This window comes from Urocitellus parryii, chromosome 3, assembly GCF_045843805.1.
Source record: "Urocitellus parryii isolate mUroPar1 chromosome 3, mUroPar1.hap1, whole genome shotgun sequence".
Classification (NCBI taxonomy): Eukaryota; Metazoa; Chordata; class Mammalia; order Rodentia; family Sciuridae; genus Urocitellus; species Urocitellus parryii.
In genome coordinates this window covers 77,702,308-77,717,497 of record NC_135533.1, presented here as the reverse complement: position 1 = coordinate 77,717,497, position 15,190 = coordinate 77,702,308, and the positions used below count along the sequence as shown (strand labels likewise).

The 15,190-nt window shown below is 35.4% G+C and overlaps 1 protein-coding gene across 1 annotated transcript in view; it reads right to left on the bottom strand.

Annotated features, from left to right (window-relative positions):
• Hdac9 (histone deacetylase 9) overlaps positions 1 to 15,190 on the bottom strand; it is a 662,331-nt gene that overhangs the window by 148,005 nt on the left and 499,136 nt on the right. Inside the window, exons 19-22 of the mRNA XM_026407939.2 lie at positions 12,450 to 12,505; positions 12,118 to 12,205; positions 6,397 to 6,516; positions 5,987 to 6,084 (exon numbers count right to left, since the gene is read on the bottom strand). Coding sequence (XP_026263724.1) covers positions 5,987 to 6,084; positions 6,397 to 6,516; positions 12,118 to 12,205; positions 12,450 to 12,505 — 362 coding nt within the window. The remainder of the gene's footprint in view (positions 1 to 5,986; positions 6,085 to 6,396; positions 6,517 to 12,117; positions 12,206 to 12,449; positions 12,506 to 15,190) is intronic.

The window sequence follows — 15,190 nt, the reverse complement described above, 5'->3', positions numbered from 1 at the left end:
GCAACAACATTTGGAAGTTAGTCTTTTAAAATTAATTATAATAATGATGATGTTTGATAAAATAATAATGATAAAACAATAAAATATTGTACTACTTTATTTGCCTAGACCCCAAATTATCTACCATCATTGTATGGAAGAAACCAACCACCCTTGGTACACTGTAGGTTGACCATTACGAACTAGCTGTCTGAGGAGCATTTGCTCTGTAAATATGACAAAAAACTCTATTCTCCTCTGTTTGAGTTAAATGCACATTTTTTATTTTTACCAGAAGCAGGGGAGGAATTATGGAAAGCCATGATTTCTATTTTAAAGACTGTCTCAGGAACAAAATTGGTGAACTAAAAACAGACATGATATCTGGTCTGTTTTCCAACCATTGTTTAATAGATTAGAATTTTTTAGTGTGTGTACTATAGCAAAAAAGTATAAGCCAAAGACAAGATAAAGAGTTACAGGCTGGTTGAGTTATTTACATGCGCTCAAAGTGTTCAATGGTTTAGTTCTGTAGCAATAACTCTACCCTTATAAAAATTCTAGTTGGTTATATGGCTAAAGTAATTTAGCAAAGCTTGAACTCATCACATTTGACAAAATAGAGATACTTCATAAGCTGATTAAAGGAAAAACAGGTGGTTTACAATGAAAGCATCAACTTTTTAATTAAATTTTTATTTCCTGGATTAGACAACTTTCTTAAGTCCAATTTTTCAATTGGCACCCTGGAAACCTCAGTGAAATTGAATCATTCTGGTTCAGTTTTGCCCTGAGATAAATTTCTCTGAAGAGCTAAAATAGATCCTTTGCCTTTTGAAAATCTTTATCAATGAAAAAAATACTAACTAAATGATTCTTATATTATGCCATTTAGGGAATAATTACAAGAAAAATATGTACATATACAGAATAGATGTAATTTTTTCCAAGTATTTTCTATCTATAGTTGTGTGAATCCACAGATATGGAACCCATCTGTGGCTATAAGGGGCATGTAACTGAACTTCTTTTTGGAAATTGAAAGGCTACATGGGGATTGTCATTCATTCATTTACTCAATCATTTATTCATTCAATAAAATAGGCATAATTTCAAGGAGTACTATCACCTGACTTCTGAACTGAAAATCACTGCTTACCAAAACAAAACAAAATTAAAAAGTTTTTTTAAAAAACCACAAGGGTTGGGGTTGTGGCAAAGCACTTGTCTCACACATGTGAGGCACTGAGTTAGATCCTCAGCACCACATAAAAATAAATAAACAAAATAAAGAAATACCCAACCATACTTTAAAAAAGAAAAGCAACCCTTCAAGATGTTTTCCTTATTAAATTTAATTAGAAGTATGACATGTACTGCTGTTTCTTACCCACTATAAATGAACCATGTGAATTGTCATATATAAATGATCACTTTAACATTTGAAAGACCCTTACAGACTTAGTCTTTAGGGGAAAAAAATAACATTCTGATGCTCATCAAGGGATCATGAAGAATTTAAAACCATTGGAACAATCTTTTGAAATGATGGGGACAGAGACTGCTGAGCAGGCATCCAGAAGAACAGCTGTTGAGTAAAGAGAGGGCATCTGACATCTGACACTCTTACAGTCAAATGAAGGGACATTCAAAGTTGTCTGTAAAGCTGACTCCTTGAGAGGTCAAAAGAGGTCATGATAGGTCGTAAGATATTATGTAGTTTCTTCAGGCTTTTCTAGGTTTACTTAATACTAGAGCTTTCAATACTCCTCTTGTAGTTAGCATCATCTCTCATCTTTGACTAATTGAACCGATATTATTGAATACCTCTTTTTTTTTGTTTTTTTGGCCATGCTGTGCATGAGGTATCCATGGGTTAGGGCAGGAGGCAGTGGGGCACAAAGGTCTTACATTTTGATAAAATTCACTGTGCTTTGGCACTCCTGAGTATTTTAAGTCCAACAGTAGGAAAGCAGCAATGTGGCATGGCAAAAGGAGCACAGTTTTTAGATCCATAAACTGAGTTCACATCATGGCTGTTCCAATTCATGGTTCTGTGATGTATAGATAGAAAGCATTTTGGAGTTACCCATAATGCCTATGAAGTTTCCAATCTAGGACCTGGCATGTAAGACCTCAATAAATATAACCATTATTCCTTTAAAATATGGTAACCTTGGAAACATATTTGATATTGTAGAATATTTTTAAAACTCTCATGAAAAATTTAAGTATACCCTTCAATTATTTCAGGGATGAATGACAACTGCTTGGAAAAAATAAGAAGTTATCTGAAATAACATAAAAATCATCTTTAAAGCTCATAGCAAACATGAAAATGTTGGCTTGCCAACAATTTTACTTTTATCATAGAAAAAGCATGTAACAGAAACCATATATATGATATATATGTCAATTTTTGGCTAGTAAAAGAAGTAACCATCTTATATCCCACTATAAATGTAGCTTTACAGACAATGAAGCTTCCCTTCCGAAGATACTTATCATATTCTAAAAATTATTAAAAAATAAGAAATTAGAAAATTCATTGTTTACTCCCTACCTCCATTTCCTGCACCCACACACACAAACACACACACACACACATGCCAGAATGATCTTCCATTTTAATGCTGAGAAACAATGATTGTATTAAGAAGGATGAATGTGTTAGTTCTTTATCGCTGTGACAAAGTACCTGGGATAATCAACTTAAAAAGCATAAAGGTTTATTTTGGCTCATGATTTCAGAGTTTTCAGTCCATGATTCCTCAGCGCTATTGCTTTTGGCCTATGATGAGGCAGAGCATCATGGCAGAATTCACTTGGGAGAAGAAACTCCCAATGTTATGGAGTCCAGAAGGAAAAAGAGAGAAAGGGGCTGGGGTCCTAATATCCCAGCAAGGCACATACCCTCAACTGACTTAACTTCCTTCCACTAGACTCCACCTTCTACAGGTTTCACCATCTCCCAATATTACCATCAGCTGAGGACCACACCATTAACACATGAACCCTTGGGGGACATTTTCAAAAGATATCAGTAGGCTTATACAATAATACTACATCAAAAATTATGGGAAATCTATCTTACAGACAGACAGACGATAATCATAGACAAAGATGGGTAAAAGACTTTACGAAATATGATCCATTTTCCTTCCATCAATCTCACCCTCATGCCCTTGAGGCAACAAAGAAAGAATACTTCATAACTCTTGTGACTCCATATTTTTCAGTGTATCCTCTCTGCCTAGTGTGAATTTCTCCCTACTCTAATTCCCCCCCATAAACTCCTACTCATACTTAAAACACAGGTTGAACAATATTTGATGAAGCCTTACCTGAAATTTTTCAGAAATAGTTATGTATTTTATTCTGTCTATGCACTGCTATTCTGTCTAAGCACTGCTATTCCTTAGAACAATAAATACCACTTCTATAATGATCCCTGGGAGCAAAGACAGTTCTGAATTCCAAGTGCTGACCACCATGCTTGACAGACATGTTCAATGAATATTTTTTTGAATGAATGCCTTATTTTCTTGATTCTTCCATAAAAAAATTCACAGGTATTTCTGAGCATGAACATTGAATAGCAGATATAATTTAAAATTAATAGGATTATTATAGTTTAAATCTGGAATAACTATGAACACACATACACAAAACCCAGCAATTCTAAGCTTTTACAGTTTAGTGTAAATAATGACACTTTTCTACTTAAATTCAAGTACTACTTACTGGGGAGTTCAGAAAATTTTGCTAATATAAACGGTCTACATTTCAGGCCCAGAGATGTGCTGTTCTTGAGGACAGCCACTTTTCAGGAAAATGTAATTTACTTACCATTTCAATTAAAAAGCAGTATTGTGCACTTATATCTGTTTTCATATTATTTAGTAAAAATTATTGTGTTCATTCACCATTCACTTTCTAATATGAGAAGTAACAGGCACAAAATATAAACTGTCCTTCACTGTTGTGCATACACAATACATTTTTATATAAAAGCTATGTCACAAGTAATATTACAATACCAGGAAATCTGATCTGTATTATAGATCAATGGATATGATGTTATGCTATAGTGAGACTAAGAATTAATTCATATCATTCAAGTTACCAGGTTAACTTGGGAAGCAGACAAATTCATACATCATATGTATTCAAGTCTATTCTCTGATTCCTTTGAGACATCGTGATGGTTTGGATATGAGGTGTCCCCAGAAAGCTCCTGTGTTAATAATGCAATAGTCAAAGGTTGCTGATTAGGTTATGAGAACAGTAACCTAATCAGCCCATCCTCATTGGAATAGACTGACTGGGTGGTACCACTGGGCAGGTGGGCATGACGAGAGGAGGTGGGTCACTGGGAGAATTGCCCAGAACGGTTCATCTTTGCTACAGACACTTCCCCTGTCCTCTTTGTCTCCTGACCTACATGGATGAGCCGTGGTCCTCTGCCATGCCCTCTGTCATGATGTTCTGCCTCTCCTTGGGCCCAGAGCAATGGAGTCAGTACACTATGGATTAAATCTCTAAAACTGTGAGCCAAAATAAACTTTTCCTCCTCTAGGTTGTTCTTGTTGGGTATTTTGGTCACAGTGAAGAAAAGCTACCTTACACAAAATAATATTGTTTGTGAAGTTCCAAATATAGGAAAAGAAAATTTATAACACTTAGACCCCTATTATTTCTTAATATAATATTCAGATATTTTACTGCTAATTAAAGCAAAATATCTTCCTACACAACCCAAGTTTACATTATTTCAGCTCTTTTAAAATAAATATTGTAGACATTGCTGTGTATATTTGTTTCCCAAATATCTATAATGTAGGTAGAATTTTCCTTTCTATCTTCAATACCAAGCCAAATATATTTAATTTAAATGCATCTTTAGAGTAACTAAATAGTTACTGTCACTTTTCCTGGATGACTTTTCTAATGGGAAGTCATCTTTAAGTGAGAAAATGAAGTAAGCATGACACATAAGACAGTAGAATCCCATTAAAATTACATATATTGGAAAAATTTCCCATTATTTCCCAAAGTCTCAAATACAATATTAATAGGATTTTAATTCTTGGGAATTTATAAATGGTAAATTTCAAAACTCTGAAGTTCTCATATTTCTTTTCATGCAGTTGTTTGCTTTTACTTTTAACTAAACATCTAAGCAATTAGGTATTACCGACATGCTAAAATCTCCTTCTAAAATCTTGCCAGCAAGGCTCATATTGACACATTCTGACATTTCTTCTTAAAACAGACACCTTTCCAAAGACCGAACTTTTTAAAATTTTTAACTGCCCTTTCTTAAGTTACATTTCTAAAAAAAAAAAAAAAAAAAAAGCATGTTTAAATTATTTTTTAAAATTCTTTGCTTTCAAAGAGAGAAAAAGAAAGTAGCAGAATGCATTATGGATACATTTCATTTACTCCATAGAAACTGAAAACAGCCAATTAATTGGTTAATGTCTTAATGTGAGAGGGAAAACATACAGAAGTCATTAACTCTACCATAAAATGAGATAGCCACGGCCTCTGTTCCTGAGGTAAGCTGGCTCCTCAGAACGAGGAATGCCAACCTAGCTGTGTAAAACAGGGATCTGAGTCCAGTGGAGTTTGGGAAATACCTGTTCAGCACAGTTAAATAGGTAGTGAAGGACTTTTCAGAATATTTAATATGCTAATGTCTATTGTAAATCACGTCATGTGTTATAATAGGCAGAATTTTCCAGACAGAACTATTTAAAAATAAAGTCTTTGCGCCCTTTCTTTGAGGGAATTGGAGAGTATATGTCTGGGCCATTGGCCAATATACCTGCATAAATACAATTAGGTCTTGATATACTTTTTTTTTTTCTTACACATAGTCCTACATAGCTTTTAGTGATACTTCACCTTACTTAGAAATTTATGTTTCTCTTTCACATTTGGTGCTGTTCCAATGGACATTTGTTTTCTAATTGGTCATTTTCAGAAAGAAAGAAGTACCAACCTGAATGCCTCAAGGTACTCCACATCTCCCATGGGGGGATCAAGGCCACCTGTCCAGGCAATATTTATATTGTAGCCTTCTCCAAGGCCTGTCCCAACCTGGGAAGAGAAAAACACCAGAGTAGGTAGAGAAGAGGGCAAAGGGAAGAAAGCAAGCAGAGAGGAAAAACAAGCACATGGGACCTCTTGAAATAAACATCAAACAACGTGTCAAATCAGCCCAGCCTGGCTTGACAACCAGTGCTCTGGGTTCTGCACTTGTTCTGCACTGGATCTTAGTCCTGTGGGACAATTCAGTAATCTCATGTAATTTAAAACACCAGCAAAGGACAAGAAAATTAGGGGTAATCATGCAATGTAATTACCTGAAAGATACAAATAAAAGTGGGGCTCTAAAGAAATAAACCGAACCTCATTTGGGGCTCCACTGCCAGGGAAAAAGTTCCCTTCATCATAGCGATGGAGTGAAATGTACAGGATGCTGGGGTCAGCATAAAAGGCCTGCTGTGTACCGTTTCCATGGTGAACATCCTACAGGGAAAAGAAAACAGATGACACATACAGTCATGTCTAACTCTGCATGGAGACAACCTTTCTGATTTCTAGTTCCCTGTCTTCCTACCCCACCCTCCTTCTCATTTTCTGTCTTCTCACTGTGTCCCTCTCTTTCTTTCTTCCATTCAGCCTGCTTCCACACCACCCCCTTTACTTCCTGAACTTTCAGGCAAATTACCCTTTAATGCACTCATTTTTTAAACTGGCTTCTAAAAATCAGGAAACCACAGCGAGCATGCCCTGGAGACTCCAGATGAGCAGTCATTGAAAAAGCCCAGTCCTTTGGTACAATTAGATATTTATACACCGGCCCTTTGTACTCTTTGCTTCAGTGATGGAATCTCGCATCCTGTTTTATGGAGGAATTTTATGACTTATTAACTGCCAACAGTTCATAACCCCTCAGGCTTAATTAACTGGCCTCATTGGCCCCTGAAAAAAAGACTAATGTTTAAACTACAAACTAGTATTTTGCAGAAGGATCTATGGCTTACAGAGCATTTTCGCAATTCTTGACAGAACACTAAACATACGTGTATGCATTGATTTGCCAAGTCCCACCATTAAGGTCAAAGGCTTTGCAACCAGCTGAATAAATTGGCTTTCTTGAAGCATTCAGTTCGGTTAGCAATCCCTCAGCAGTTAGAGTCACTTCAAAAGAGGTGCCAGATGCAAAAAAGGACTTCATACTTCATTTTGGTAAAATTGTGACGGCAAGAGTCAAAGACACAGGGAGTATGAGCTCATTAGCTCTTAAATCATTTGGGCCCAAGCAGAAAGATGGGATGGGGCTTTGTGCAATCTTGTCTAATCTGCTTAATTTTAATATTATATCATGGCTCTCTTCCCAGCTTTCCTCCTGATCTTTTTTTTTCCTTTTCTATTTCCATACCACTCCCCCTTCCAACTAAAAAAATAAAAATAAAAGCCTGTTTCATTAAAATGAATGAAACATTCTTCAGATATTTGCATATGATAATGGATACAAACTTGATAGTTCTTTTTTGTTGTTGTTGTTTTAATATAAACAGGTCAGAATTAATACAAGAATGCAAAATAAAACTTACAGCATTTTTTTAAAAAATGTCTTTAATGTCTTTACAGGTATTAAGAACTACAGTTAAATGCTTACTATCTTTGGAACAAAAATAAAATAGAACACTCTAAAATGATGATAATCTATGCATTAGGGTTCAGGCAAATATTATTGCTATGTCATTAACCTATAAAGTATATAATTTCTGGTTCTGTTATAAAAAGTTTTGATAATTTGCAACTACATGTTTTACATTAGTAAGAATCACACTATTTTTTAAAAATAATTCAAATAGTTTTGAAGTGAGGCACTATACTAAATATGTTGCATGAATTATTTATTGATTATTATGGTGTATGTGGTATTAGCCCTAATTTAAAGAATAAGAAAAATGACAGAGAGTTTCAGTAATTTACTAAGAGGATATAGAGAGTAAGCTGGAAGACAAAGTCTTGAATTCATTTCTTACTCTAAATGAAAAATTCTTAATTATCACAGTTAAATTCAGACCCATTTTCTCTTTGGTCCTCTTGGCAAATTTGAAAGGTGAAGTCATTGGACATTATTTCTCATTATTGAGATTTATTTAACTTGTCTCCACTCCATCCTCTAGCCTGGAACTGCTTCACTAGACACTACCAAAGCCTCCTTTTGGTATTTTCTGAAAACCTACACTGAGCCTGTCATTCATACAGTAGACATACAATGATTCTTTCCACCTTTTGTATAGCATGCCTACCCCAAATTAACTAAAAATCATAATATTAGGGAAGATATGGATCATCTCAGAAACTTATTCCAGCTAAAGACATATACATCAGGGGGAAAAAGTAACTTACTGAAAATATATTAATTCCTGGATTTCTAAATATTCAAAGAAAAGGAAGAGATAGTAAAATTATTTCCTTCATGGGAACAAAAATGAAACAATTTAACCCACAACAACTTTTGTGTTTGCTACTAAATATCTAGTGAATGGACCAAAAAAACCTTGAAAAATAAGTGAAAAGATGTTTCCATTTCCTTAATACAACAATAATACTTAGGGTTGTAAATGTATATGCAATTGGCAAATCAGAAAAATATTGCTTTGATTGCTCTTGTTTCTCTAGGAACATTGAACAAATTTATTTTTAAAAGGTCAAATAAAATGATAATTTGAGATATAAAATTATGTTTTCTTGAAAAATATTTGGGTACTTATTAGTCCATACTCTTCTAAAGAAATACAATCTTGTTCACAGTGTAATAAAGGTTTGAACTAACATTCTTCATTAAAATACACAGACCCATTCTACTATTTGAGAAATCCATGATTCTGTATCATAGTCATTAAGTATTTAGAGAATAAAGTTAAATCCAAGTATGTTTTTTGTTTTGTGTAACAACTTACAGTATAACTTTTAAGATGTCTTTATTTTTTCAGTTTTTATTGCTATAAAGTATTCATACAAACCACATGCATACATATACTCAAAATAATCTGAGACCTGTTTCTTCATAACAATAAGTATATACTATATATAGACTAAGGTAGGAAAATTATTGGTGCTTATGAAAAATTATTATATAAATGAAATAAATTGAATCATTAAAAACCTTAAAATAAACCATGCCTCTCAGATCTGCTGGGAAATGCGAAAACTTATCTCTGGTTAAAAAAGTATACTGTAAAAATGGATTCTGCACAAGAAGTTAGAACCAATATGTTTTCAATTTTATGTCAAAATAGCTTTGAATACATCACATATTCTACCAGCTAATGTTATCACTCAAAATTATTTAGTGCAAGGATTTGTAACAAAGGTCTAAATGTACTTGAACAAAAATGGAATTTCCCCAACTCTAAGGACACTTGTAGTAGCTATTCTTTCAAAAAAAAAAGAAAATCTAACAAGTATTATTTTCTAATTAAAAGTCACATTACCCAAAAGCTACATGAGTCTTGTAGACAAATCTACTTCTAGGATATAGCCTGAACACAATGGCCAGTCTCGAATGTGTTAAAAAACTGTTACACCTGCTCCCCCTCCATAGAGTGAATGTTTTTAGATTCTTTCCTACAAGGAGAAATGGAATGAATGTCCTTCACACACCAACTAGAATCATATCTGCCCACAATGCTCAATGCATTTGAATTTGGCTGTGACCCAAGATAGGGAGTGAATTAAGAACTCTGGTTCTGTATTTACTAGGCACATGAAAAGCCCCAGACTAGCTGTTGTATAATGGAGTAGCCCTACTTTTTGTTGGCTCTAGAATGTGTGGAGCTAGTTTACACCCACCAGCCAACATTAATGACTCTGGATGTGCAGGAATGAGGCTTTTCCACCACTGGAGAACCTTCACCCCGTCTCCTTTGCAAACTCACAGAATAGACCTGTCAGCCAGAGAGAACGGATGTCTCAGAGCCACGTGGCACTTTAAAACTTCCTTCTCCACAGCTGGAAGAAACAGGAATTTCCTCAAAGTAGCCCTGCAGCTGCAGAATTTGGAAGACTTGAAAGTAAGATATGGGGGCTGGTGGTGAGCTCAGAGGCAACCCTTTGGACAGAACTTCATACATTTAGAGAATTTGAAACAAAAACTTCTCGTCTGATACAGCCTATTGGGAAATCAGCATCCTTTATGATTGGATAATGGAGCAAATTTATAATCAAAGGCCAGCAAGCTCACAGGAAACTACTTGGAGCTACCAAATAAATTATTTTATAAATTGTATCAGATTATCTCCAGCAGTCTTTTATTCCTATGTTAACGTACAAAAACAAAACTTTACATGTAAATCCTCTGAAGTACAAAGTATCCGTCTATCATAAGATAGGCATTTAGGTTACAATTCATTGTTTTTGAGTTGGATATCACAAATGTGCTTTCAAAAGGGACCCTAAACATTTATTATCTTCATAGAACCATAAAATGATAACAGAAAATTTTCAGAAAGTAATCACTGAAAGACTCTTAAGAATAGGATGAATAGCTGATCAATCATCTTGCCACATAATGTGGACAAATTTAAAAAGCTTAGCAATTTTATTTATTTTTCTTTTTGCACAATCTTTGGTCTTCATCTACTATCCTCTTTTTCCATTTCTGGTCTATCTTTCTAGCATAGAATTTACAGTACCAAGAGCATACTAATTTCTTCAAATGTAATATCCTATAATTCATACAAAACTAGTCATAAATTACTTAAAATGTCCTTTTTGTATGAATATGGTATGTCCTTATTTTTGCAAAAATTTTAAGACCTTGCTGCTGCAGTATATCTAGGTCTTCAACACATTTTTTAACAGGGAACTGTGACCTACACTAAAACGTATGCATGTTTGGAAAATGCATGGAAAGCTAGGCTTCGATATTCTTTGCATAAAACTGTACACAGGAGGGATACAATACCGAGTGTGAAAAACATCCATTTCAACCAAGCACTAGAAATGGTTATCTATCTTCCATTCCTTTTATCTTCATTTTAACTTAACTAAGTATTTCTTCACATGGCTTTGTTTGTGCTCTCTCAACCCTTTGGTGTGCCTGTTTAACTAAATCAGAGGGCTGGAGGGTGAGGCCACGACTTCCAATAAGATTTAATTATGAGTGCAGATATGAACAAGATTTAGACTATTAAGCCTTGCACTTCAAAAAAACCTTTAACATATTTTGCCTTTAAATCTTTTATCACCTGCAAAAATTAATTAAGTGCAGATGTAGCAGGTTCGGTTTGGATGCCAGGGTTCATTTCCTGTCTATGCCTTGTCAGACAACCTATTACACCTCCTCGTGAACTGGAGGCAAACTGAAAACGGGGCTCATAAATCACCATTCAGCCCTCATTCGCCCTTTCCTGGATTGGTCCTTTTTTGTATGGGGCAGATCTCCAGCTCATTATTCATGAATATACTTTAGACAACATGCCAAGTGTCATCTGCATTTAAACAAACCATTTGTTAAACAAATTATAACTATTGTGTAAGAATGCATCAGGTTAAAATGCAAGACTAAGTTACTGCCTCTGACTTTTAATCATTCAGAGTTCCTGCAGGGAGTCATCCCAAACTGGCATCTGAGATCTGAGATCTTTTCAGAAAAAAATGACATGCTGACTTGTTTTAATAATACCACTGTTGCACAACAAGCGACAATGATTGCTAACCAGGGGAAGTGGCCAATTGGTTACCAAAGCAACAGCATTCTTTCCAGCACATCTGACTATTTAAAGTCTATATTCTGTAGGGAAAAGTAAATTCAGGTTCTGTTGGGTTATTTTAACTGTGGAAGTATCAATTCATTTAAGGATCATAAAAGTTGCCCTGATCTGCGCCTTCTTCTCATTAAATTGCAGTTAACACCATGAAAGTGAAACGTGAATGTTTATGGTTTCAGAACTGCAATCCTGAATTTAATGAGTTTCCACATTCAAAGGAAACACACCCTTCAGTTGTTTGCAAGTGCTAAAAGCAAGACAACCTAACAGAGAAATACAAATCCACTTCCTTTTATCTAGAGTCCCTGGAAACGCAGCACTGGCCAGGAATACATACCAGATCTACAATCAATATCTTGCTTATATTTAGTTGGTCTCTCAAGTATTTGGCGGTAATTGCAACTGAATTAAAAAAGCAGAACCCCCTGTGGAATAGAGAAGAACAGAGAAATAAGAAAGCAAATCATCCAGGAAAACCATTATAAATAATGTTCAGAGCATTTTTTAAAATGCTATATGATCTCTGAAGCCATAAATCTGCTTCTGGGAGTACCTCGCAAGATTTTTCAGTCCATCTGCTAACAATTAGAGGCTTCAGAAACATGCATGGGGCAGGTGACCGCCAGGAACCGTGGCGCTTGGAGATGGGCAACAGTTCCTGGTACTTACATGGCTGCGGATTCTTCAGCGTGATGGCCTGGGGGCCTCACAACAGCAAACCCATTCTGTAAGAACAAGACAGGTTTTCAGTGGCCAGATATGAGGGGCTTGCTTGGATCTCTACACCCTACAGAACATTAGGTACACACTTAAAATACTATCTCTTAGATGCTCCTGATCTTGTTTTCTTGCCCCTATTACCATATTGCAGAATGGATAGAAACAATACATATGATCACACTTTCTCAGATCATGTCTCAAAAAGAAGGCTCCCACAGAGCCAGGGGAAGAACAGAAACTTGGGAGTTATACCTAGCTGGCAGACGTGCATGTCAGCTATTATATTTGCATGATTCATTTTCAAGAACAACTTCTTTCATGACATCAACATCCTACAAAGGGAGAAGAAATTCACTCTTGGTGCAACTTTAGGTCAACGTTTGGAAAGACCTGAGAAGATCCAAAGTGAAAACTTTTTAGCTGGATTGGATTCCTTCAATGATTATTTCCACTTCGATGTCAGCAAAATGATAAATTTACACTCACACACTCACATAGACACAAAAGAAACCTCACAAAGGTGAAAAAGAGAACAATGGAAAGCCCATATTTCTTCCAGTCTATAAATTTAGCTTGGACGACTGCCAAGACTTGCAACTTTATTGGATTCCCTAAGTCAATTTCTAGCCCAAGTTCTGGAATTTTATAAAGAATTCCAGGGCTGAGTAGCAATTGGATCTATCCATGATCAAGGAATGCCTTAACCTACAGATTAGTTGGAATGCATCACAGGAAGCTGAAGTAACTTCAGCATGAAGGCAGGGAACTATAAATCCTTGCAAAGCCAGTGTGCTCAGAAAACTTGGTTGTCTGTTGTGAAAAATAATCATTCATCACATGGTTCACACCACCTTTCACTTAACTATGATTTAAGTAAAATGCTCAAAAGAGAATATTTCTTTAATACATAATCTTTAAACTTTTGAAATAATTTTAATATACCCAAGGGATTTTTCCCCCAATTTTTAACTGTAAGCATGAAAGTATTGAGAAAACCATCTATGCCCTAGGTCTTTAAATATACATACAATTTTTTGTTACAGTGATTAACAATAAGTTGATTTGCTATCTATTTTGGTGTGTGTATATAATGACAATCTCAGAAGCAAATTAGGAATTGCTATGCTTGAATCTGTGTCCTAAAAGTTATGCACTGGAAACTGATCCCTAGTGTAACTGTATTAAGAGGTAAATTGGCCTTGAGGGCTCTGTCCTCATGTGGGAGTGGGTTAGTTAGTGAAGTATTGGGTTCCTGATGAAAAGAATGAATTTGGCTAGAATTTCCTGTATCTTACGTGTGTTGCTTCTCTTTTGCCATGTTATGACTAAGTATGAAAAGACATCACCAGATGCTGACGCTAGGCTCTGAGGCTTCCTATCCTCAAGAAGAGTAAGTCAAATAAACTTCTATTGTTTATCAATTACCCTATCTGTGTTATTTTGTTATAGTAGCAGATAATGGACTAAGACATAAGATAACAAGCTGATTGGAAATCTTGTGAGGTAAGATTACAAGGTTGAGGCCAGCCTCAGCAACTAGCAAGACCTGTTTCAAAATAAAAAGGACTAGGATGTATGTAGTTCAGAGGTACAGAATATGAGAGAGAGAGGAGAGAGAGAGAGAGGAGAGAGAGAGAGAAAGAGAGAGAGAGAGAAGGAAGAAAGGAAGGGAGGGAAAAAGGAAGGGATGTATGAATAAATGACTCCTGGAATGGTAACAAAACAGTCCTTTCTTTTTCTTAAGAACTTTTTCTCTGGCAATAATACATTAATATGGAAGAAATATGAAAGTTAAAGGACTATACAAGACAATCAAGACTGAATTTTTAAAAAAAAATTCCCTATTTTCTTCTTGATCCTTTAATTTTTTTATCTTTACTGGTGCATCACAGTTTTGTATGATGCTGGGATTTGTTGTGACATATTTCCTGTATCTGACACGTGTGGCTTCTCTTAAGTACATGTGCATAATATAACAATATCATTTGGCCCATATCTCTCTGCAGTGTTTCCACCCTCCTCCCCACTTCCTAGCTTTCCTCTGATCTTCCTTTGCTTTTCATGTGATCACCCCCTACCTTTCTTTTTGTTCTTCTCTAGCACCACATATGAGAGAAAACATACAACCCTTGACCTTTTAATTTTGGCTAATTTCACTTAACATAATGACCTCAAGTTTTATCCATTTTCCTGCAAATGATATAGTTTCATTTATCTTTGTGGCTGAATAAATATAAATAATAAATATCCATTGTGTATATATACCACACTTTTTTTTTTTTACTCTAGCTTTTTTTATGTTTTATTTTGAATCAAGGTCTCACTAAGTTGTTTAGGGCCTCTCTAAGTTGCTGAGGCTGGTTTGAACTTGTGGTCCTCCTGCCTCAGCCTCCCTAGCCACTGGGATTACAGGCATATGCCACTGCACCTGACCTATACCATACTTCTTTATCCACTCATCCATTGATGGACACCTAGGCTGGTTCCATAGTTTGGCTATCATGAATTGTGCGGCTGTAAACATGGGTATGCATGTATACCATACTATGACAACTTTCTTTACAGAGGATTTGCATAGCTGGGTCATATAGTGGTTAAATTAAAATTTTAAGATTCTAGGGTGAGACTATGCAGTGCTATTACAGAGAATGGAGAATTCTATAAAGATTATGATAGATGCAATTTAAATC